Source organism: Pelophylax lessonae, assembly GCF_965119305.1.
Source record: "Pelophylax lessonae genome assembly, chromosome: 4".
Taxonomy (NCBI): domain Eukaryota; kingdom Metazoa; phylum Chordata; class Amphibia; order Anura; family Ranidae; genus Pelophylax; species Pelophylax lessonae.
The window spans coordinates 593,726,895-593,753,133 of NC_138771.1; the positions used below are offsets into that span (position 1 = coordinate 593,726,895).

Here is a 26,239-nt window from a genome sequence, read left to right on the forward strand (position 1 = left end):
GCGCCAAATTTATTTGTGTTTTTTAGTGCTCCCTTATCAGGCTAAGTCTGAGGCCATATTGAGCAAGGGATATAAAGCTGGTGGGGACGGGTGGTGGGTGTTAACATTAGTGTATTCACAAGTAACATGGGCGTTCCAGAGATCCCAGTGGTCCTGAGCAGTGCTCTGGGATTCACAGGGGCCACAACAATAGACTTTTCCAAATTACCTGTGGGGCCGTATTAAAGCAGCCTGGGGGCCGCAATTGGCCCCCAGGCCGGACTTTGGACATGCCTTACCTAGAGAATAAATTGGTGGTTTTTGCAATTTTTTTTATGTCACACGATATTTGTGCAGCGGTTCTTCAAACAATTTTTTTAGAAAAAAAAAATACACTTTTTTTAAATTTATAATGCAAAAAAACACAATACATAACCCAATTTTTTGGTAACATATAAAAGATTATGTTATGGTGAGTAAATAGATACCAAACATTTTACGCTTAAAATTGCACACGTCCGTGCAACAACAACAGACAACAATACATTTACTATCCATAGGTAAAGTTTTAAAAACATTTACAGATTACCACTTTACACAGGAGGTCTGGTACTAGAATTATTGTCCACGATCTGACGTTCACGGGGATACCTCGCATGTGTGGGACAATCGCTGTTTTCATGCATGTGGGACCGGTGAATGCGTTCGCCTTTACTCTCGGGCACGGTGACAATTTTTTTTTTTTAATCACTTATATTGCTGTCACAAGAAATGTAAACATCACTTGTAACAGCAATAGGCACGTGGCAGGTGCTCTTTATGGAGAGATCTGGGGTCTATAAGACCCCAAATCCCGCCTCTGCCCTTAAAAGCATTTGATCACATCAAGATCGGTGTGATCAAATGCTTTTCATGTTTACAAATGGCACCACTTACATTCTGGTAAACCGGAAATGATGTCAGGTCATTGCTTTCGGGTTACTCTATCATAGAGCCAAACAAAGTTGATCGTAGAAGATGTCAGGAGGGAGGGACATCCCCTCCAGCTGCTTGTAAAACAATCCAGCGGCTAGTTAGCCGCTAGGATTGATTTTGCAAAAGAGCCAACTGTCGGCTCTAAAAAATGATACGGGATGATGCCTGCAGGAATAATCCCAGTATAACCACTTGAAGTCCAGCTGCATACGGGTACTTCACTGGTCGGCAAGTGGTTATACAGCATTTAGCCTGTGAAGAGGTTGTGTGCTGAGGCAATAAAATACATGTGGACCAGCAATATCAAGGACAGGGGGGCAGCTACACAATATTTTGTATTCTCCAGTGTTAGAAAAGCAACCCCAATGTGTTCTGTTTCAAATGCTGCTTTATGCATTGACATACCTTAGCACCATTCACAAGCAGCTTAAACTTTATGTGACCCCTCACCTTCTAAAACAACCCATTCAGTTTAGAAAATAGAAATGCAAAGCAAAATGATTGTGTATATATAAAAATTATAAATGCCTTCTTTTTTTAAAAAATAAGTGTTCACATGGCCCCTGTGCTCAGCTGCATAGAGGGATTTGTTGAGGTGGGGGTGGAGATTATAGGTAAGCATGTCAGCAGGAGGCAGAGAAACAGTAGTACTCTGATCTTCCCAGTGAAGAGCTGTGCAGGTGGGGAGTGATAGCACAAGTCTGACCACTGGATTACAGATAGGTTGTACTTCCAAGTAGATTGCAAATAAGAAAACTGACAACACTGAGATGGATTTGTTCCCATGCCTTGGTGTGGTCACTTTGAAATAGGAAAGTAAGGGAACTGGCAGGATCATCCAGTATTTCACATACAGGAAGCAATGAAAAGAGAACAGTATACATTTTAATACAAGTACGTGGTACCACAGGCACATTTCAGGAACATACACTTTAACCTCCCTGGCGGTATGATTATGTCAGGAATTACATACCAAAAGCGGTACAATTCTTCTCATGGAAATTTGGCGTTATGTATTATAGGCCTACAATTCTTAGTAATTACTGACTTAAACCTGACCAAAACAAGAGTCTAGTAGACATCCCAGATGTGATAAATTTGAAACACAAACACGTGAATTATAATCGAATCAATAATATTATTTTATTATTTAATATATAATATATATAATAAAATGATATTATTGATTATATTATAATTCATGCATTATATATTATATATAGATATATGTGTGTGTGCATATATATATATATATATATATATATATATATAACATATATATATATATATATATATATATATATATATATATATATATATATATATATATATATATGCATACATATATATATATGCATATATATATATACCGGTGTATATATATATATATGCGCATATATATATATATATATATATATATATATATATATATGCATGCATATATATATATATATATATATATATATACATATATATATGCATATATATATGCATATATATATATATATATATATATATATATGCATATATATATATATATATATATATATGCATATATATATATATATATGTATAATATAAAATGTGTTTTGTGTTTTGTGCAACGTTTTTTTTTTTTTTTTTTTGAATCTCCCTCCCTAGTTCCGCTCCCATGCAGCATTGCTGCTGCAGGGAATGGAACTAGGAAGTGATCAGAGCGACGGAGACCGACGGAGGAGCGGCGGGACTCTCGGCTGGCGGTCACAGCAATGAGAGATCATCGCTGGATCGCCAGGAGAAGGTAAGAGAACACCGCTGCGCTCTCTGCAATCCAACCCGAGCGTGACTCGGGGTTACCGCTCCTGATATGAAAAACCAACCCCGAGTCACGCTCGGGATTACCGCTAAGGAGGTTAAGGGAGAAGTGCAGCCAAAGCTCATTTGGCTGGACTACTCCTGTGACCCATTTTCAGCAGACAGCCATCTGAAGCATGCTGTTGGCTGACGTCACAGAGCCTCAACTGCTCTTGCCCCCTCTAGAGCCCAGCACTCCAGTGAGAGTTGGGGGGGCAGAGCAGAGAGCGGGTGACTGACAATCACCAGCTCTCTGCTCATGGAGCACTAAGCGATCAGCAGTGTTTGATCGCCCAGTTCCCAGTGTTACAGACAGTGGCGGATAGATGCAGCATCACACTGATGCTGCATCCACCTAGGTAAGAATTATTTCTAAAAAAAAAAAAAAAAAAGCCATTCTTCTCCTTTAACTCTTCAATAAGACAGATATATACAAAGTATATTCCCTGCGCCAAGTTTTAGGGTGACAAGGTGGGTATAAGAATTCATAAAACCACTATTAATATATTTTAAAACTGTTAAAATAACTAAATAAGCAGCTGCTGTAAAAAATGAGTATATGCCACAGTAATGGTCTTGGAAAAGGCCAAAATACAGCGCTTGCTAATTGAATAAACAACTAAAATCTTACGAATTAAAATTACCAATAAAATCTAACCTGTGCTTGTAAAGTGCCAATGTGTCTTCATAAATATCACTTGATTATTAAAACCGTATTTAAATAGTATGAAATTTGATATAATTATATTAAAATTCATAAAACGTGACAGTGGATCATATAAATGAGTGACTATGACTCCAATAAATATCATCAAAAATCAATGAACCAGGCCAAGTTTTGAGATTCGGCACTGCGTTACTTTAATGAAAAATTGCGACACTGTACCCAAATACGATTGATGTCCTTTTTTTCCCACAAATAGATCTTTCTATTAGTGGTATTTGATCACCTGTGCGGTTTTTAGATTTCACGCTATAAACAAAAAAAGAGCGACAATTTTGAAAAAAAACACCATTTTTTTTACCTTTCTGCTATAAAACATTCCCAATAAAAAAAATTCAAAAATCGAATTTTTTTTTTATCAGTTTAGGCCAATTTGTTTTCTGCTACATAACTACGGGATAGATTTTTGGACTTTTTATTTATTTTTGGGGTTTTTATTAGTAATGGCGGCGATCAGCGATTTTTAGCGGGACTGCAACATTGCGGCAGACAGATCGGACCCCTAACTGAAATTTTTGACACTTTTTGGGGACCAGTGACATTACTACAGTAATCAGTGCTAAATAATATGCACTGTTACTGTATGAATGACACTGACAGGAAAGGTGTTAACACTGGGTGTGTTTAAAGGGGTGAATGTATGCCTGTTGGGGATTACTGACTGTGTGGGGGAAGGGCTCTGTGACAGGCACAGAGAAATCGGGGGGGGGTTTCAGCTTAGCTGAAACTCTTGATCTCTCCCTGCCTGTGTGACAGAAGACTCGCCTGCTTTGTTTACATAAGCAGGCGGGTCTTCTGTCAGTTTCTCTGACGATCGCGGAAGGCCGGCAGCAATCGCCGCCGCTCCTCCCGCAGCCCACCTCCCGCTGTGTCTAAACACAGCGGGAGCACGGCTCACGCCGCCGAGACCACGCGCACAAAATCATGTCGATCTACGTGATTTTGTGCAGCCGAGCCGCAGTATATCTGTAAATATATATTTTTAATAATTATTAATGAATAATTTCCAGTGATGTATGAGGGTGGGATAGACCGGTTATAGGTCACCACTGACATACACCAAACACTTTCACAATAGCACTACATTTAATTAGGGAATATAGCCCATTTTATGTTACCGGTATCAGTTATTTATTTGTGTTATTTCTGATGACAGCTCTGCCGGATCCCCGCATTACAGCCAAGAAGTGGGTGGAAAAAGGGACAGTGACTACAATCAGCTGTGAGGTCCCCGATGCCTTCCCTGCAGAAAATATCACTACAGTGTTGTCTGTTAATGATTTTCCTAACATCAGTGCCACTGGGAAAGTGTCTGTTCCATTCAGTCTGAATACCAGTGACCTGACAGCGGCTCGGCATACTTTGATCTGTGAATCTCAGGTGTTCAGTGTCTCCAAGAACAGCAGTATGATCATTTATATTTATGGTAAGTACATGTTCCTCACTATACCATACACACAGGGCCGGATTAAGAGCATCATGGGCTTGGTGCTGAGGATTTTGAAGGGCCTTAAGGGCCGTGCCTTGGCATGCACCCAGAGGAGGAAGGGTGCAGCCATGCATGCCTAATTCAACATGGGATGCTGTCTCTGAAGCCCATAAACACATCCATGCATCGGCAACTGTCCCTCCTTGTCCGGCCTTCGCGCTGTGTGGGGAGGTTCTGAGGGTGCTGCCTGGGGAAGCGAGCATAGAAGCCAGACTTCTGTGTTTACAAGTGACAGAAGAGCGGTAACAGGGAATATGGCCAACCCGGGGCCTATATAAAGGTAGGGGCCTGGAGCTGCAGCTCCAATAGCCCCTACGTTAATCTGGCCCTGCATACACAGTGTCCACTTCTTTTCTTCTTTTAAAAAAAACTCTTGTTTTATTTTTCTTAATAGTGTATTTGTTCTTCTTCCATCATGTTACTTTAAGCCCATTTCTGGGCAGCAGAAAAAAATTACAACCTCCCCCCCCCAACCCTTGTTTAGTCTTGTTAGAGCTGGTTCACACTAGATGCAGCCCAGTGCGTTTTTTTCCATTGCAATCGTTTTTATTAAAGTTATAAAAGACAGCATAGAAATAAACAAAACCATAGCTCCCAACTGTCCCTGATTTTGAGGTCCTGTCCCTGATTTGGAATATTATTCCTCTGTCCCTCTTTCCTCCTAATTTGTCCCTCATTTTGGTCTGATCTATATAGTTGTATATAAAATGCACTTTTTATCTTTCCAAAAGTTTTTCATAGTGCTAAAATTTTTATCTAATTTCTAAATGGCTGCATTTGTAAATTTTAAAAGCCAATATAAAGGAATAGTAGTAGTTAAAAACCAGGACTTGCGCAATTATCTCAGGGGGTCTTCCAACTATGGCCCTCCAGTTGTTCAGGAACTACAATTCCCATCATGCTTAGTCATGTCTGTGCATGGCAGAGTTTTCCAATACCTCATGGGATGTGTAGTTCCGCAACAACTGGAGGGCCGTAGTTTGAGGCTCCCTGGTTTAACTAATAATTTTGGAAGTCCTTGAAGGTACCATAATACTGAAACTATGGGGTTGGTTTACTAAAGGCAAATCCACAGTGCACTGCAAGTCCACTTGGAAGTGCAGTCGCTGTAGATCTGAGGGGAAGATCTGAAATGAGGGGACGCTCTGCTGATTTCTATCATCCAATCACGTGCCAGCAAAAATGCCAGCTGCACAGTGGATTTTCCTTTAGTAAATAACCCCCCAGAAGTGAGTGGCTGATATGACAAAAAAGTGTAAGGGCTTGTTCACACTGTGTCATTGGGTAAAGTGCAGCAATGCACATTATGTGCGTTGGTGCATTGTGGTGCCATTCACTCAATCCAGAACGGAACCCCAATGTACCTTGGAATGGATGTGCATTGCACTGTAATAAGTGGCAGCACATTAATGTGCATTGTGGTGCTCTGCCAAAAAAATAATGCACAACGCATCTGCATGAATGGGCCCTTAACCGCTTGTCGACTGCGCACAGTATATTTACTGCGGCAGTCAGCCCCGGCCAGGCAGAGTGACGTAGATCTATGTCGCTAGCCTGTCACCGGGTTTTGAGCCAATAGCGGGCGCGCGCGCGCCCGCTGAGGCTCGTTCACGGAGGAGTGGGGGCGTGTGACCGGCGGACCCGATGTCCACCGGTCACACTACGATCGTCGGTAGAGCGGGAGAAAGGCAGGCGGCTTATGTAAACAAGCCGCCTGTCATTCTCCCCTGTGTAAAAATGGAGATCAGACGGTTCTACTATGTAGAACCGTTGATCTCTGTTTTTACAATAGGAGACCTGTCCCACTACAGTTAGAAACACGCCCCTAGGACACACTTAACCCCTCCCTCTCCAATACAGTTAACCCCTTCCCTGCCAGTGTCATTTTTACAGTAACAGTGCATATGTATAGCACTGATTACTGCAGTTATGTCACTGGTACCCCCAAAAGTGTCAAAAATGTCAGTCAAGGGTCCGATCTGTCCGCCGCAATGTCGCAGTACCGCAAAAAAAAAATTGCAGATCGCCGCCATTACTCGTTAAAAAAAAAAACACCAAAAATGACAAAAATCTTTCCCTTTGTTAGTAAACGCGATAACTTTTGCGCAAACCAATCAAAATACGATTTTTGCGATTTTTTTTTACCAAACATATGTAGCATAAAACAAATTGGCCGAAAATGTTAAAAATTTTTGATTTTTACATTTTTTTGGGGGGAATTTCATATAAAAAAAAGTGAAAAATATTGTTATTTTTGCAAAATTTACGCTCTTTTTTTGTTTATAGCAAAAAAAATCGCACAGGTGATCAAATACCACCAAAAGAAAGCTCTGTTTGTGGGAAAAAAAGGACGTGAAATTCGTTTAGGTACAGCATCGCACGACCGCGCAATTGTCCGTTAAAATCACGCAGTAAAAAAATCGCAAAAAACCCCCTGGTCAGGAAGGGGGTAAAATCTTCCGGGGCTTAAGTGGTTAAAAGAACACACTGCAATATTAACTCAATAAACACATTCCCTTTAAGTAAAGACACATTCATAATATTATCTACATCAAGCTGATCTGTTTTACATGTAGTACTTTTTTATTCTCTAGTTTTTTTTTTACCAAAAAAATGTGGACTTGGTTTAGCCTAAATGTGTGTAATCTGGGTGAAATTTGCAAAGATAAAAAAACTAAGCTTGAAACGTTGGGGCTCATGCACACAAGAAGCTCAAAGAAGCTCAAGAAAGCTGCTCCTACAGGCTTTTGAGCTTTTTTGAGCTCTCCTTTTTTCCTGCCTGGAAACTCCCCTCCATGTTTGCTAATGTGTCTTGTACGCACACAATGGCCTTTTCAGGATTTTACAGGCATATGCTCTTACAGGCAAAAAAAAAGATGCAGAAAAAAGCATGAAAAAGTAGGAAAAAGCATTAAAAGCATGAAAGAGCTCAAAGAAGCTCGAGAACACAAAGAAATAGGAAAAATTAGCTGAGGGGAGGGTTTGTCAAAAAAAAAAAAAAAAAAAGAAAAAGCTTATGCTCAAAGAAGCTCAAAGGAGCTCAATAAAAACATGCAAAAGAGCCCAAAAAAGCACAAGCTTCTTCAAGCTTAACCGCTTGCCGACCGTCGCAAGTAGATTTACTGCGGCGGTCAGCCCCTGCCAGGCAGAGTGACGTTAATTAACGCGTCACTAGCCTGGGAGGGTCTGGGGAGCGAGCACGCGCCCGCGGAGGCGCGCTCCCGCTCCCGCGCGGTCACGGACCCCCCGCGCGTGTGACCGGCGGACCCGATGTCCGCCGGTCACTTGGCGATCGTCGGGGGAGAGGGAGCTTGTGTAAACAAGCTGCCTGTCATTCTCCTCGGTGTAAAGACACTGATCACACGGATCTACTATGTAGATCCATTGATCAGTGTCCTTACAGCTCAAGCCACAGCCAATCACAGTAGAAAGCACGCCCCTAGGGACACACACAGCCCCTCCCTCCCAAATAAAGTTAACCCCTTCACTACCAGTGTATTTTTACAGTAACAGTGCATATGTATAGCACTGATTACTGTAGAAATGTCACTGGTAACCCCAAAAGTGTCAAAAATGTCAGTCAAGGGTCCGATCTGTCCGCCGCAATGTCGCAGTACCGCAAAAAAAATCGTAGATCGCCGCCATTACGCGTTAAAAAAAAAAACAACAAAAATGACAAAAATCTTTCCCTTTGTTATTAAACGCGATAACTTTTGCGCAAACCAATAAAAATAAGCTTTTTGCGATTTTTTTTTACCAAACATAGGTAGAATAAAACAAAATGTGAAAAATATTGCTATTTTTGCAAAATTGTCGCTCTTTTTTTGTTTATAGCGCGTGATCAAAAAATCGCACAGGTGATCAAATACCACCAAAAGAAAGCTCTGTTTGTGGGAAAAAAAAGGACGTCAAATTCGTTTAGGTACAGCGTCGCACGACCGCGCAATTGTCCGTTAAAGTCACGCAGTGCCCGAATCGCAAAATACCCCCTGGTCTTTTAGCAGGAAAATCCTCCGGGGCTTAAGTGGTTAAATAAAAATTCAAATGCCTGTAAAAGCAGCTTTTTTATTGTAGCTGCAGTGTTGCATGAGTCCCTAAAAAAAACAAAACAAAAAAAACACTAATGTTTAAAAAAGCTTAAAGAAGATCAAAGGAGCTCAAAGATGCTCAAAGAAGCCTGTAAAAGAAGCTTTTTTGAGCTACTGTGTGCATGAGCCCTTAACATCTTAAAGATTGATATTTTAGCTCCCATGTACCCAGTACTGCCCTCACCCACACCTTCATTGATTTTTATTTTTATTTTTTACAGAACCTCCTATGGTGAAACTCACAGTGTCAAGTAAGGATGCAAACCTGGGTGACACGGTGACCGCTGTCTGTACTTTAATTCGGGGTAATGCAGAGTACTTTGGTCTGTCCATAAGTGTGGATGGAGAAGAAGTGAAGAAGGAGGAATCCCCAGACCTGGCTGAAAATATCCCCATAACACGAAGAAAACCAAATCTTACTCTTACCTGTGAAATATTCATTCGGGACAATAATGAAGTGCTACTTACAAAAGAAGAGACCCTCACCGTGTACTGTAAGTTTCTCGTGACGTCAACAGGTTTTGCAATTCAGCAAACACTACCGATATTCATCAATGTTTCTTAAGATTAATGTAACCTCTCTGAAAAAAATAAATCCCTACAAGGACACCCGGTCAATAGGATTTTATGTAGTTTTAATAATGGTATTACCGCTATTTATTTTTTTTATTGTGATTATTTTTTTCTATTATTCGCATTTTGTCTTACCTATTGGAAACAAAAGTTAAAATATTTATAGAGGTATCCATTACCGACATCCCTCAGCTATTCCTAGTTGTGTGGCTGTCCCATACATTTGGCACTCGACCTGGAAGCTAATGGAGATCACTGGAGTAGCGGTGTCCATTACAGTGATTTCAAGCTTCTAGAGGGATCCAACAGGTATGCTATATAAATATTTACATGGATCCAACCAGTGTAACTATATAAAGGATGCCATACCTGGAATCCTTCTTTAATATTGTGTAAGTAACTGACCTGTAGAAAATTAAGTTCTTCTACATACTTGTTGCAAATCAGTTTCTCAGAACCTTTTGAATCCATTAGATAAGAATGATGGCCAGGAGCCTTTTCAGAAGACATCTGCAATGGCAGCCTCCATATTTATATCACAGCATGTTTCTTTTATTAGTTCTATTACTATCTTGTTCTTATTTGACAGTATACAGAGCTGGACCTTTAAAGAGAATTATTTATTTTTCCTTCCTTAGAGTGAATAGCTGATCAAATAAAGGGGACATAGAAAGTAAGGTCTGAGAATACAGGATACCAGGTTATATACATAAAGCTAAATGAGTCAAAGGGGAGAAAGGCAGCCCCCTTCCACCTCATATGGCCCTGATCAGATCTTCAGCAGCAGTCTTAAGTGCAGAGCTAGTACTGGGCTTTCTTATTAGCTAGCCCAGCATGAACTAAGTATAGAAGCACCATGTAGTAAATATTTGTTTGTAAAATAGAAATTTTAGACATAATAAATATAATAATATCAAACATTAGTATTAGGCTCGGTTCACACTAGGGCGACCTGTGAGGCGACCTGGTCGCCTCACAGGTCGCCACAGGTCGCCTCCCATAGTGAAGCTGCGGACCCGTTCTAATAGGAGCGACACAAGTAGCTCCGACCTATAAAAAGGGTCCGGAGCTTCTTTGGGGCGACCAGGAGGCGATTGCGGTAATGTGAACCGGCGCTAATAAAACTAAATCTCGCCAAAAACCACTATAGTTTCCATTTAGGTCACTATCTATTGAGTTTTTAATCTCCTTCAACCAGATTACTGTTACTTGTGTAGGATTTCCCTTTTGTCCACATGATGTGAGTGGTGAAATTCCCACTTTAGGGCACGTAATGATTCTGTATACACCTTTGATATACCTCCTGTATGCTGCACTAGGTATTGGAGATTAGTTGGAGATTCCTAATCTCCAGTTTATCTGGCCCTAGTGAAAGGGCACTGCTGTAGACTAGGGGTCTCCAAACTCTCTAAACAAAGGGCCAGTTTACTGTCTTTAAGACTTTATAGGGGCCTGACTGTGGCCAGTGGGAGTCTAAATTGTTCTGGCATCAGTGGGAGTAAACAATCCATCACTGGTGTTCATGGGGAGAAATACTGCCCCATCATTGGTATTAGTGAAAAGAATAGTGCCCCATCTTTGGTATCAGTGAGAGGAATAGTGCTTATCATTGGTATCAGTAAGAAGCATAATGCCCCATCATTGGTGTCAGTGGGAGGAATAGTATTCCATCATTAGTGTCAGTGGGAGGAAAAGTGCTTCATTATTAAAATCAGAGTGTGGAATAGCGCCCCATCATTGGTGTCAATGGGAGAAATTATGCCCAATTGTTGGTGTCATAGGGAGGAATTGTGTCTTGTATCAGTGGGAAGAAAGATACTCCAAAGGCCAGATAAAGGGGAGCAAAGGGCCGCATTTTTGGTGACCACTGCTCTAGAGCCTTGAAGTGCCTAATCCTGAGCATTTCTAAGCTCCATTCATTCTGCTTGCAGAAGCTTCTGCACCGGTCAAGGGACCTTGAGCAGGCTGCTCAGTATTGCAGATTCCTGAAAGCATGCTATAACAGCCACAAAGCGCATGTTTTGGGGCATAGAGGCGTCCTGCTGCAATGCTGCATTGGGAAGCCCAGGTAAGATGAATGGACTGAATAACATCTCAATGCATGAAAAAATTCAAAGCATCGCAATGCACATCACACATTGCCATGGGCTGTGGTGCTTTGCAAAGAAGGTGCATTGTGGAGGTGTATTGGGGGGGGATTCAAAATTAGAGTCTCAGGTTGTCTCAGAGTCTGTAATGTCATAAGTACTGTAAATGAAAACATGATACTCTTTGGAATTATGGAAAATAAACTATTTTGGATCTTAGGAGATTAAAATTTATCATACAAGATATGGCCAAAAGTTTGTAGACATCTAACCATCACACCAACTTCATGGCCCGAAGCATGTAGACAAATGTATGGGTTCAGGTGTTTCCAGTGAGTGGTACTGTTAACACCACAGCACATTTTAGACACTTAAGGGAAGATTTACTAAACCTGGAGAGTGCAAAATCTGGTGAAGTACTGCATAGAAACCAATCAGCTTCCAGTTTTTATTATCAAAGCTTAATTGAACAAGCTGAAGTTAGAAGCTGATTGGCTACCATGCAGAGCTGCACCAGGTTTTGCACTTTCCAGTTTTAGTAAATCAACCCCTTAGGCACTTACAAACATGTAACAAAAATTGGGGAAGGTTTTTTTTCTGCTACTGCATGATTGTGCCCCTGTGCACAAAGCTAGTTCCATAAAGACATGCTTTAATTAGTTTAGTGTGGAGGAACTTGAATGGCCTTCGCAGAGCCTTGACTTCAACTGCGTTGAACACCAATAAGATGAATTAGAAGGCTTGTGAGCCAGATCTTTTTGTCCAACTTCAGTACCTAATCTTACAAGTTATGCCCATTCTGGTCAAATGGGCATAAATCCCCAGAGGCACATTCCATAATCTTATAGAAAGCCTCCCAGAAAAGTGTTGGCTGTTGTAGTTGGAAAGAAAAAGAGGGGTGAGTCGGGTGTTCACACATTCTTTTGGCCATATAGTGTTCTACATACTGTAAATCTAGCAGGCAGTCTTTCTACAGTATATGGACATTCTGAAATATAATTGCTCTTCTCTTTGTTTTCTTTGGTCACAGATCCGCCAGAGTTCAGTAAAAGTTCCTGTCCAGACTCTATCATTTGGGTAGAGGGACAGGAAAGGATGTTTGGTTGTAGGTCTGAAGGGAACCCAACTTCTGAAGAACAGTGCACCTTGCATCTTGCAAACTTTTCTCTGCAAACCACAACATCCATCCTTGCAAAAAGAAACATGTCTGGAACCTATAACTGCCAAGCATCAAATCCTTTAGGAACCGTGAATAAATCTGTGGAAGTTACAGTGCAATGTATGTATATACTATCAAACAATGAATTTAAGTTTGTATTTTTTAAGTTACTGTGGTCATACCTGCAGGTGCCTTATGAGTATAATGATGTAATTATAGATTTCAAATTGGCAGTCATTTGACTGATTTTTATTTTTTTTGACTTATTGCTGCAATAGTCACCAAGACACCCACAGCTAGCAATGGCTGCCAAGTCTGCAGTAGGGATGAGCTCAGGCATGTTTGAATCCTAGTCCAAACCCACCGAAGCTATGCCACTAGGAAGCTGTCAATATACTTCGCCAATCATAAGTGGCCAAGTCATTCCCCGTCCTGCAGCCGCATGTATACCCACTCCTTTTGATTATGATTGTTTATGATTATGATTGGCCAAGTACACTTACATCTTTCTGGCAGGATAGCTCAGGTGGGTGATATGGGTGACATGAGTATAAAACATTAATGCAAAACTAATTTGTTAAAACAATGATCCCATAGGCAGATCACCTGCTGGTAAAAGGATCTATCCACCAAAATTAGATATTTCAATTTTTAGTAGACACTAAAGAGTTAAAGTTGTTCTAATATCTAAACTTTTTTACTTTTATGCGTTCCTTGCATTGAGGTTAAAACATGTTTAGCTACCTTTTCTACCCCCCTTCCCCTAAACACCGGTTTCCTCTGATTATACCAGCACTGTGCCCAGCTGCAGCTCTTCTCCCTTCACTTCCTCTTCTCAACTGGAGAATTCAGGCTGCAGCCTGCTGCTGTCAGTCAAATCCAGTGAGGAGGAAGTAGGGGCCATTGCTGAGCCGCACTGTGTATGTCTATGGACACACATAGCCTGGCTTGTGCGCCCTCACAGGTGCCCCATATCACACAGCTTATGGACAGCGCAGCTGGGGAATTAAAGAAGAGGTAAGGGACTGCTCTGTGGATATCACACAGAACAGGTACTGTAAGTAAAAACCTCTTTTTTTCATTTTAATTAAAAAAAGCTTAAAGCGGAGTTCCACCCTGGAATACTTTTTTTAATAAAAATACCCCCGGGACAGTCAGGGCTAGTACATTCCACAATGGCTAGCCTCTGATCTGTCCTGGGTTGCACTTACCTTTTAGAAGAAATACTTGAATACCTTGAAAAAGTATTGTCCAGCGCTGCCATCTCAGGTGTGGGCAGCTTGAAGCCAGAGCGTCCTCTTCTGCGTCCTCTTCCTTCTTCCTCGGTCCCACGATGCACCGCCCTGGCCCCGCCGTCACTTCCGGTTCCGCAGCGTCATCCCTGCACAGCTTCTGGGCATGCCCAGAAGCTGTTTAGCAAGGTATGACGGCGCCGGTACCGGAACTGATGTCGGGGCCAGTGCAGGCGCATTGATAACTGGGAGCGATGACGTTCAACTCCCAGGAATCATTGCAAGCCAGGAAGTGACGAATCGCCGTGGCCGCTGAGGGGAGGAAGAGGAAGTAAGGTAAGTATATTTTCTTCTAAACCAGGTAAGTAAAAAAAAAAAAAAATTGCGATTATCCATTTGTTTTTCAGGTGACCCCGGGCATGAAGATGGAGGTAAGTTTAATTTTAGGGTGGAACTCCGCTTTGAGTATCACTTTAAATCCCCCAAGAAATTCATATATGACAATTTATGAGATCCCTACACTGAGCTCCCAGATCTTCTTGATTGCTGTAGCCATTATGCGAAATGCTTCTTCCTGTGATGGATATTTATTTATTTGCAATGGGAGGAACTGGAACGGTGGGGGGCTACTAATACCATTTCAGCTGCATATCTAAAAGATTAAATGAAAGTCCAATAACTGAGATAGTTGGCAAAAATGATTTAAAGTAAATATGTGCTTTGCCCCCGCAGAGCAGAGAAACAGGTTCACTTCAATACAGGTCAACCCAGTAACACATATTTACTTTTCTTTTTTTTCCACACTGCTCCGTTAAGTCATAAGGTTTAAAAAAAAAAAAAAAAAATCCTTTGTATACTGCTAGTCCCTAGAGCCTGATTGTCTCAGCGGTGTGACATGAAGTGGTTCATATGCGTCTACACACTGAAGTAAGGAGGGGTAATTCCTTCAGCTCTTGGTATTGAATGGAGTAGTGGGAATGAGGTAAAGGTAAGGAAGGATATGCTGGGAATAGGATGTTTAAAGCAAACCTGTTGCTTTGTCATGAAGGGGCAGAGCACTAATTTCCGGGACAAGGTCTTCCGGCGCCCTGGCCAAATATGCCAAACTGCGCCCCCTCCTTACCTTAGGATTAGGGTCAGGGTGCCCCCCATCCCTGCAATAACCCACTGCGCCCAGGGCAGCTGTTCCTCCTGCCCATGCCTAGTCTCGGCCCTGAGAGCACTAGTTAGCTGCAAGCAGCTCTGGGAAAAATTCCTTTAGCACCCATGGAGAAAAGGATAAAGTAGCCCCCCCCCCCCCCCCGCCATGAACAGCATAGGTTGCAGACCCTGTCCTTTATGTGCCCCCTCCTGCTGAAGCACTTAAGGCACCCCTTCTTCTACTTACCCCACAACTCAGTCTTAGTGCAAGTTTACAAGAAAAAAAAAACATAGTTCCAACTTCCTCAACAAAGTATGTATAAAACTCTAGTTCCCAGATGCAGACAAATGGGATTTGTCACTGATACCTGGCCAGGCCTGCTTTTATGTCTCTAGGCCATTCTAGTGTATTACAGTATGAAAAGTGTTAAATGTATTGGGCCCAGCCATTCCTATACAACATGCCCTCCAGTACAGTTTAATTGTGTAGCAAACATTATATTTTTCTTCTCATTTTAAACTAAACTAATTATTGCATTGCATATTTTCTAAACAGTCGCACATTTTTTATTTTTTTTTTATTTGAGCCCTCAATGGGTTCATAAAGAAATAAATAAACCATATGTATGAAAAAAGAGAATTCAAAACACATGTTGTATGTCGCTGGTCCCCTGCCAAAGAGGAAGGACCCCTCCCTGACACAAGCCTCCTGTTAAGAGCAGGGCATTCCAACTGGTCAAAAGGTCTGGAGGGCCCCTCTCCTTGAGGCTAGCTGAAGCCAACCCCTGGGTACTAGGTTTGGGCTATCCGTAAGAGAGGCTGCTTAGATACAATTAGCATTTGTCAGTGTTCAAAGTCACATAGCAAATCTTCACTTTCTGAAGTCAGTTCCACTTTAAACATCCTTATTAGTTTTTCTGTAACTCTTTGTTAAGCCTGGTACACACAGGCCGAATATCTGCCGGTTAAACAGAACCTAGACACCATTCGACCTGTGTATACATTAATATATAATGGGAATTGCTGCGCTAGATATTAAAAAATACATTAATAAAATAGTATTAAACCATATATAAAGCTGCTACACAAAATTATTCTGAAAGAAATCAATAATAACAGTATAGGTGGAGGTGTAGCGCTAATCCAAAAGTCCAATGATCAATAGTCCATGAAAGAGAATATATATCCACGTGAAACTAAAACATCACATCAGCAGGCTTAATAGTGAAAAAGAGTAGGACAGATCCACCGCTGGGATGTTCTTTAAATTGCCCTTACCAGACCGATAGACCTAAACAGGTCACACAGGCAAACGCCAGGTAGCGGAAGACAAAGGTCTAGGTCTCACTCCCCTTTTCTCTTGGCATAACATTTTGGGCCGCCTATCAATCTTAGTCATATGGATCTTAGTCATATGCTACCACTCTGCATCCAAATGACTAAGATTGATAGGCGGCCCAACATGTTATGCTAAGAGGAAAGAGAAGTGAGACCTAGACCTTTGTCTTCCGCTACCTGGAGTTTGCCTGTGTGACCTGTTTAGGTCTATCGGTCTGGTAAGGGCAATTTAAAGAACATCCCAGCGGTGGATCTGTCCTACTCTTTTTCACTATTAAGCCTGCTGATGTGATGTTTTAGTTTCACGTGGATATATATTCTCTTTCATGGACTATTGATCATTGGACTTTTGGATTAGCGCTACACCTCCACCTATACTGTGTATACATTAGCCTGTCCAATAGAATGGCTGGCTTCTGTCCAGCGGGCATGTTGGAAAAACAGCAGGCGATCAGCATCCGATCAGCACTGGCAGCCAATGACTGCGAGCGCTGACCGGTGTGTTCCGCTCTCAGACCTCTCCTCACTGAGCTCTGCCGAGTGTAATTTCTGATCTCCTCCCTCTTTTTCTGAACTTTATATTTCAGCACTTTGAATGGATGTGGAGAAGAGAAGACTTCAGATAAACAGATACAACTTACATTATAAAGGAGGATTTTTTTCATCTCTGTGTATCACCTGAGGATAGTCCCTTCACTGGGAATATGTAAGGGTTTACAGCCACCTTAAAATAATACCTTTACAAATAGCTAAAAAGATCATTGGTGTCATGCTGCTGCCTCCACCAGTTGGTGTTGGCCTGGAACTATATGGGCACCATCAGATGGATGGTCAGTTAGAACATTGGTTGAGAATGGCTGTAATATGGTGTCATGTACTGTTGATATAAAATACTGTACAGCACTCTTCCTTATGTAAGGAACAAATAAATGTTACACTGTATAACTTTGTACATAACTTGAAATCCCAATAAATATATATTATACATAAAATTCTTTTGCTTTTCAGACCCACCAGAGCCCCCTACAGTGGTCATTTCAACAACATCATCAGTTAGCACAGGAGATTCTGTCAATTTAACTTGTCATTCAGAAGCTCTGCCTCCTCCTATGTACAACTGGGAAATCCCACCTCATGCCCAGGTGGACTTCTCCCAAGACAACAGATCCATTGCCATCAAAGGAGCATCATCTTACCATACCGGAATATACACCTGTTACGTCAAGAACAGACATGGGAATTCATACGCACGGAAGGATTTAGAAGTTAAACGTGGTAAGTAATGCCAAAAGACATTAAAAGGAAGTTCATTTAAAAAGGAAATCTACTATTTGCTAGTGCGGTAACCCAAAATTGCTCCCTGTTATTGTACCTATCAAATCTAACTGCCTATGTATCAAATACTGGGATAATTTTTACAAGTTCTACAGTAGAAATAACACAATATACAGTAAGTTAGGCTGCTGCAATTCCTTTAACATTTCCAGAACCAAATATGGATTTACCCTTTTAATTTCTTGACAGAAATGTTAAATATTCCTTCTGGTATAAGTTTGTGAGTTGGTATTAGTTAGAACCTCTGTCAGGTTTTTTTTTCTTTTTTTTTTGCTTGAATAGGGACTGGATGTGAAAAGTGCCAAAAGCAGAAGGTGAAATGTCCCGATTTAATTTAAAGCAGACTCCTATATTCACGAGAGGCCAACATGTTTCTGGGATTTAAAGGGTCGGAAGAAAAAAAATCATAAAAACTAGATAGACTGAGCTCAACCTCAATTTGCAAAAGTGTAATTTATCCCTAAACTGATATATATATATATATATATATATATATATATATATATATATATATATATATATATATATATATTAAATAAACCAAAAAGTAGTGTTGCGCCAGTCATATGCACAACACTAATTTTTGGTTTATTTAGCTTACATTGTGTGGTTTAGACACTTTTAGTGTGTGCAGCCGGTCTTTATATCATTTGATTATTGCACCATTCACTATTGATATTTTTTTGCGCTGATAGTTTTTGTTATACATATATATATATATTAGAGACAATGAAATAAAAATAACTTTATTGAACACCTATAACCTAGAACATACAAAAGCCCACTATCCATCTAAAAAAATCATAATTGGGCAATTATTAAAAACCCAAACATGGCAGCTGCAGGGAAATTGTGTGAGCAACCCCTCCCCAAAAAAGAACAAAATTGTGCCATTCAAAATGTTCATAGGTATTTATACCCCAGTAGGTGGTACAGTCTGTGTGAACTTGGTCACAATATTAAAGCCTCTCTTCCATATTGATGTTCAAGATTAAAAAAAATATATGTAACTGAACATTATTCAGAATTCCTGGAAAGATCCTCTGTTAGGATGTGTTCCGGGACCAACATGTGGCTGGATTTCATTCAAAGTTCATTAAGGGATCCTCTAATGGAATATAAAGTGAAACCAACCCACATATAAACAGTGTTGATTGGCCACTACATGTGGCTAAAAAGCATTTAAAGTCTGTGAGGGTGTCCCTTAATAAAATGTGATGTGGGACCAACTCCCAAATAAGCAGCGTGGAGCCAGAGTAAATTATGCACATATATCCAGCATAACTGGAAATTCCCAGGGAGAGGTGACTATATCATCATGTATAGCCTTCATATAGCTTGTAGCATGGCACTCTATACCCTCCCTTTGTTGGCAACTAGATCCACATAGGAAAGTGCATTCAACTGCGTAGTATGCAACACATAATTGCCCAGTGTGGGAGCCATCAGTTTTGATCAGGAAAAGTTTCCAAGCCATATAACACTCAAATAGATAGTATTTAGCCATCCATGTGGGTCTTAGAAAGTCCAAGCTGTTCTTATAGAAAGTGATGGTCTAAAAGTCCATATCCAGACTAGCCATGTCCCCTAAAAGGATGGGGGAGATAGGGGAGGAGGTATCCCAAAAGCTGTCATCATGGGAGCAAGGCTGGAAGCCTGACCGGTTTCACCAGTCACGCCGGCTGCTTCAGAGGCAGCACATGAACTACTGCCAAAGTAGATCGATGCTAACTATATTAGGCCTAGACCGACTGGTTGTGCATTTTCTATAGAAATGAAGAAAATGGGAGATGGAAACAAAGGTGACTTCCAGGACGGTTTTATGGAAGGAGGGGCAGTTCTTTATGTTGTTCTTCTGCTGGCTATCGTTGGGGGTCCTTTTATGAAGTATTGGTGCACCTAACAATGGTTTTGATAAACCAGCATGCAGTAAAGGTACAGTAAAGAAAACACAAAATGAGGTTGAAGGATTGTAAGAGGTGCATGAAAGTCAGCCAGCCCCCAGTTTGATGTACTCACCTTCCAGTCTGTCACCAACCAAATAAGACCTGTCTCTTGGTACAAAGAACAGGGGTTTAGTTGACACACATTTGCCCATCCACCCATTAGCGGCCATGTGCCTCCAGTGTGAGGACACTAAATTAAGAGTGTAGGACTGCAGATTTAAACAGGGTGCCGTGACGTGGCTCTGCAGCTTTCACATGCGTTTGCAAATGTGTGTCAACTAAACCCCTGTTCTTTGTACCAAGAGACAGGTCTTATTTGGTTGGTGACAGACTGGAAGGTGAGTACATCAAACTGGGGGCTGGCTGACTTTCATGCACCTCTTACAATCCTTCAACCTCATTTTGTGTTTTGTTATAGGGATGGAGACGCCGGGCAACACCAGCTTGGGTCTCATCTAAAGTCCCACCTAGTCCATTATGTTTAAAGCAACCAGGGATGGAGACGCCTTGCTTACAGCTTGGTGCCTCATCTAAAGTCCCACCGTGCGATTTTCGTGCGTTTTTGGTGGATGCAGTTTTTGATTTGACCCTAGTGTTTTCCGTATACAGGGATGGAGACCAATAGCATGACCTGCTTGTCTCATATAAAGTCCCAAAGGAAATAAGGGATTTCAAAGGCAGTGTGCTTTACAGGCCATGCCCCATATATAAAATCCCTTCCTATCCATATACTGCATCCACCAAGGGGATGGAGGTGTAATGCTTTTCAGCTGGTCTTCTCCAGTTTGCACCATGGTTATATTTTAACCTAATTATTTGAACTTTTTGAGACAATAGCCAGTCGTGCATGGGGATGGGTTGGGGGAGGTTGGGCTGTCTCCCTCTCACCTGTTCCCCATCCACCCATTAGCGGCCATGTGCCTCCAGTGTGAGGACACTAAATTAAGAGTGTAGGACTGCAGATTTAAACAGGGTGCCGTGACGTGGCTCTGCAGCTTTCACATGCGTTTGCAAATGTGTGTCAACTAAACCCCTGTTCTTTGTACCAAGAGACAGGTCTTATTTGGTTGGTGACAGACTGGAAGGTGAGTACATCAAACTGGGGGCTGGCTGACTTTCATGCACCTCTTACAATCCTTCAACCTCATTTTGTGTTTTGTTATAGGGATGGAGACGCCGGGCAACACCAGCTTGGGTCTCATCTAAAGTCCCACCTAGTCCATTATGTTTAAAGGTACAGTAAAGATGCTGTAAAGGTGCAGTATAGATGGTATAGTATCAGTGCAGTTTACTTAAAAGGATAATTTCACCTTTTTAAAAAAAAAATTAAATGAATGGACATTTTTTTTTCACAGGTGAAAATAAAAATGTGCATTTTCTTTTGTAGGAGCTTGGCAAGCATTGCACCCGTGATCAGGAGACTGCAGGTACATACAGGGCTCCTGCAGACTGTCAGTGTAAGCTGACTGCTTGTACCTCGTACAGGCAGCCAATTACACAATGACAGGAAAAACAAATGAACTACCTAGAGCACTCAACAGCGCCCTGGAAGTTCATTGAGAATTACAAGCTGTCAGCTGTAAAGTATGTCGGTACTTCACAGAAATTTGTAAATGAATGACACGGCCTTGTGGGCGGAGCCCCACGCGACTGCACTCTTTTCAAATAGTGACAGTTGGTGCTGGGAGAAGATCACTGTTCCGCTGTTACAGAGATGGGGGTGGAGGGTGCCTTGCAGAATTCCTTCAGGCTGTCAGTGAAAGCTGTCTGCTTGTACCTCATATGGACAGGAAGAAACAATTAGCTACCTAGAATGCTCAACAGCTCTCTTGTAGTTCATTGAGAATTACAAGACAACAGCCACAAAGGCTACTTGTAGTTCTCCCTTTCACAAAACTCTGTGCATGAATGAATGATGCCACCGGGGGGGGGGGCAGCACCACATGGCAGCGTTTTTCTTAAAACTGACAGCGAGTTTGGGGAGAAGACCCCCGGCTCGCTGTCACCAGAGGTGGTGGGTCAGGGAAAAAGGCTGCATTACTAGGAACATGGAACATGTTCCACCCTAAAAACAGGTGGAACATGTAACATGTCCCCAAAGGTGAACTTATCCTTTAATTCCCTGTATGCTCAGTTTTCTGCATTGGAATCTAAAGTGTTTTCTGGCTATAGTTCCCCCAAAATTTAGCATAACAGCAGAAAGTGAAAACAAACTGATTGTAAAGAGGGAAACATCTCCTTCTTCCCCTGCTTCTGTAGTTCATCACCTGGCTACACACGTAATTCCCTTTAAGACTATAATGGCATTATGGTATAACAAATTTTCATTAGAAACTTATTAATAATGGAAAATTTATGTTCAGGTGAGTTTATACATTTATGTAAGAAGTATTAAACTAATTTGCTTTTTCCTGCTTTTTTTTTTTTTTACAGATAACACTACACTTTGGAAAATTATTGGCATTATAGGATTGGTTTTGCTAGTAGCCGCAGTAGTAGGCTTTGTCATGTACCGTTTTCTTAAAAATGGAAAAAAAGGGTTTTATGACCTTGTGAAACGAACACCAAAAAATCCTGAAACCTCAGAAGTTCCACTGCAGGAAAAAGATTCAGTCTAGGCTAGTTACCCATTTTAAGTTATACTGTCAGCACAGACATTTCGAATGTATAGCCTGGTCCAACGCAGATTCTTATGCATACCTCCCAACACAGTTATCATTTCTGAAAAAGGATCAGGCCAAGCCAAAGACACATCCTTGGAACACATGTATGAACAATCTGAGTATGAACCTTGTATATATGAGTGTCTCCCACATCCTGGACAATAGATTTTAATGGATTTTATTCTTTATATTTTGTACAGATCTCGATTTGCATGTGTGTTTGTTTGGTATGGTGTTACACTTTCCTGCTGTATACATACAGTACTTTTCTGCACTCTACTCTGGATTTAATATTTTTGCTTAAATTGGCAATGCTCCTATAGTTTGGGAATAATGCCATTATTTTTATTAGAGATAGATACTATAGAACAACACTAAAATGCACAATATTGCCGGACAGATTGGCAGAGTAGGTATAGATCTACAGTCATAAATATGTAAATGTGATCAATGTGAAAAGATGTGTATACTCTATATAAGATGGAGCCAGAGATAGGCATCATTGATTAGGATATGTATACAGATGTATGCAGGACAGAACTAAGGGTACACAGGAGAGGTGATAAAGCAATATACCGTTGTGGACATTTTTGAATTCTGTTATGTAAAATTATAAGGAATGAACTGCAAAGGTGAACGAAAGAATAAGAAAGGAGAATGAGTTGAGACCCGATAGAATAAACATTATAACACAAAGGATGGGATACAAAGGATGGGAGGATATAAATGAAAATATATAGGAAAGGATGTCAATGACCCTTAACAAGGTGGAAACAAAAAGACTGGATGGAGATGAGGACCAATAGGTTTCCATGGGCATGTTGACATACATTATTACTGAAAACTAGGATGGAATGGAAATGGAAATGTTATTAGAATAGAATGAAAATGGACCCAATAGGCTATATAGAGGGCACATTAGACCAGGAACTGGGAGAAGCAAATTAGGATTAAAGAGGATTAGAAGAGGGATGGTTTACACCATTTGGAGTAGAGCTAAATTAAAATAGGAAAGGGAGAAACAGGAAAGGACAGAATTGGGAGGGACAGAGAAGAATGAAAATGGGAATAGACGGTACAGAACTGGAAAGGGGGCAGACAACATAGGGCAAGAATGGGGAAACACAGAAAGGGGCAGGAATGGGGATACACAGAAAGGGGCTGGAATGGGGATAGACAGAAAGGATAGGGATGAGGGATGAGGGATAGATGTATTTTATGGGACAAGAATGAGGATAGACAGAGTAGTACAATACAGAGGATACACAGAATAGGACAGGGAAAGGGACAGAGTACAGATAAAAAAATATAATGTGATAAGAAATAGGTTTTTGAAACTGATATCTACAAATAAATACAACTATTTACAGCATTAGATATGCTTGAACCTCTGCCCCCTTATGTAATGCGGGACACTGATGGGGACTCTGATGTAAGGAGGGTCCCTAATGGAGACCCTGATATAAGGTTGGTACCAATGGAGATTTTTTTCGGCCCAGGAATATATGTAAAATATACAATGTGGTCCTCATACTGAAAAGTTTGGAGACCCCTGCTTAATGCCCTAGACTTACATCCAGCAGCAAGCAATACCAGTACTGGGATTCTGGTATCAGAATCTTTAATTTTGTCCTGATTATGTCCTCTTGCCAATATAGTTCCAATTCTGTACATTTTGATTTTATATCTAGTACAAATGTTTGTTGTGCATAGATGTATTTTTTTAAAGATTGTAATGTTTATATGTTTAGATTATATCTGTTACCAGGGCTTTTTTTCTCAGAGAATAGGTGCAGGAACTCCCCCCTTCTGGGTCAACCCCTGTGTCTTCCCCGTACTCACCTCTGAGCACTGTTCCTTGGTTTCATCCCCACCCCACCTCCCAGCATCACCCCTTTTAGTGACTACAGAACCAAGTATCATTTGTGGTGCTAAGTGATTTGTATGGAATTTGTTAATGATAACAAGAAAGACAGTAAAATAGATTCCCTGTAGCTAGCAACAATGAACCTCCATCAAAAATGGATCCACCCCAGCAACATTAGACTTCCAACAGCCAGCATCAATAGACCCTCCAGCAGCCAGAAACAATAGACTCCTCCCTCAACAGTAGATCCCTCACAGCAATGATCAACCCCCCCCCCCCCAGTAACATAAGACCTCACCCCCAGCAGCAATAGATCCTCCACCAGCAACAATAGACCTCCCCAGCAACAACAGACACCCCTGAAAAATAGATCCTTCCAGCAACAGTTGATTCCCCAGCAGCCAGAATCAATAGAACCTCCAGCACACCCCAAAGAAACCCCTTGCCATTACATACATTCAGTGCTAGAGGTTCCGGCACTGCATTTCCCCCACATTCCTGCTGAAAAAAAGCCCTGTCTGTTACTGTTGCTGATTATGTATTATACCTTTCGGAGCTGTGCAAATCTCAGGAACCAGGTAACCAAAGTGGTTTTAAAAAAATGCAGCTACTTCCTAATGTTTATCTTTATATGTGTGCAGAAGCTTATATGCCAAGGCTTTTTTAAGCAGAACTCAAGGCAAAGATGAAAAAGACACCCAGTCTAGTTATGTAGTCATTAAAAAATGTATTTTAATTACTTGCTAGAATAAGAACCAGAAATCAGTATTATGTTATCTCCCTATGATTTCTACGTTGAACCAGTAGGGTCTTTATTCCAATTTACCATGTGTTTAAGGCACTAGATGATGAAGGAGGAGTTGTTCAGGGAGGATCTCTTTAATGTGCTATCCAATGAGCAGGAAACTGAAAAGGTGTAACAAATAGTGTTACCCTCTGTGCAGGGTGATAGCTGTGTGTAAATCACATGACTGGATAGAATTGTAAAGTATTTTTTAGAGGTATCCATGTAATTTATATAAATATTGCTTCCCTGTAGTTCTGCTTTAAAAGTAAGTGTTGGCTGTTAGATGAAATGCACTTCCCCCATGAGGGGTTAATCCACATCCTTCATTCTAGATGCATTATTTTAAAACTACCTAACAGTCCTTTATTCATCTTGGGTATTCCTGATATCTACACTTGAGTTTCCTGCTACCTACTGTGAATGCCAATGGACCCCACTTACCCTTTTACATTTTCTATTTATTTTGTGTTGTATTTTATTGAAAAGGATGAGTAGAAGCACATAAGGTGGACAGGACAATTCATAACTCCAAGGTGGGATCAGATCAAAAACTCCTCCAAGACTATCATTTTTAGGTGGGGTGACAAAAGTGAGTGTTGCCAACCATTGAAGTGTTTACTTGAACTGGTAAAAGAAGAATGGAAGCAGAAGTGTGATAGTTCCATGAAACTCGATCCTCATAGTTGTGTCTTATTCCTCATAATTTTTCTTATGACTTTTAGTGGTCTTCATTTTCCAAGAATACTTTAGAGTTTATGTCATGATAAAGGGGCTTAAAGGGACCTTTCGTTCTCCCCAAGAAAGTGGGTGAGCACCGTTGATCTTGTTGTTCAACAGTTATGCCACCTTTCTGGCTAATGGGAGTGTTGACTTGCATTCAAGTTCGACTTGCATTCAAGTTCAAGAGATAAACAATATAGCTCTAGAGAATAAACAGAGCAGTGACTTAATGAGCCTTACAGACCAATAAGGTTTGCCATATAAGTGTACAGCTGTGGCCAAAAGTTTTGAGAACAACACTAAT

At 41.0% G+C, this 26,239-nt stretch overlaps 1 protein-coding gene across 1 annotated transcript in view; it reads left to right on the top strand.

Annotated features, from left to right (window-relative positions):
• LOC309554672 (intercellular adhesion molecule 1-like) overlaps positions 1–22,580 on the top strand; it is an 89,811-nt gene extending 67,231 nt beyond the window's left edge. The window contains exons 4-8 of the mRNA XM_082256381.1: positions 4,668–4,937; positions 9,310–9,582; positions 12,779–13,027; positions 17,626–17,898; positions 22,332–22,580. Coding sequence (XP_082112507.1) covers positions 4,668–4,937; positions 9,310–9,582; positions 12,779–13,027; positions 17,626–17,898; positions 22,332–22,516 — 1,250 coding nt within the window. The 3' untranslated portion in view covers positions 22,517–22,580. The remainder of the gene's footprint in view (positions 1–4,667; positions 4,938–9,309; positions 9,583–12,778; positions 13,028–17,625; positions 17,899–22,331) is intronic.
• The last annotated feature ends 3,659 nt before the right edge of the window (positions 22,581–26,239 follow it).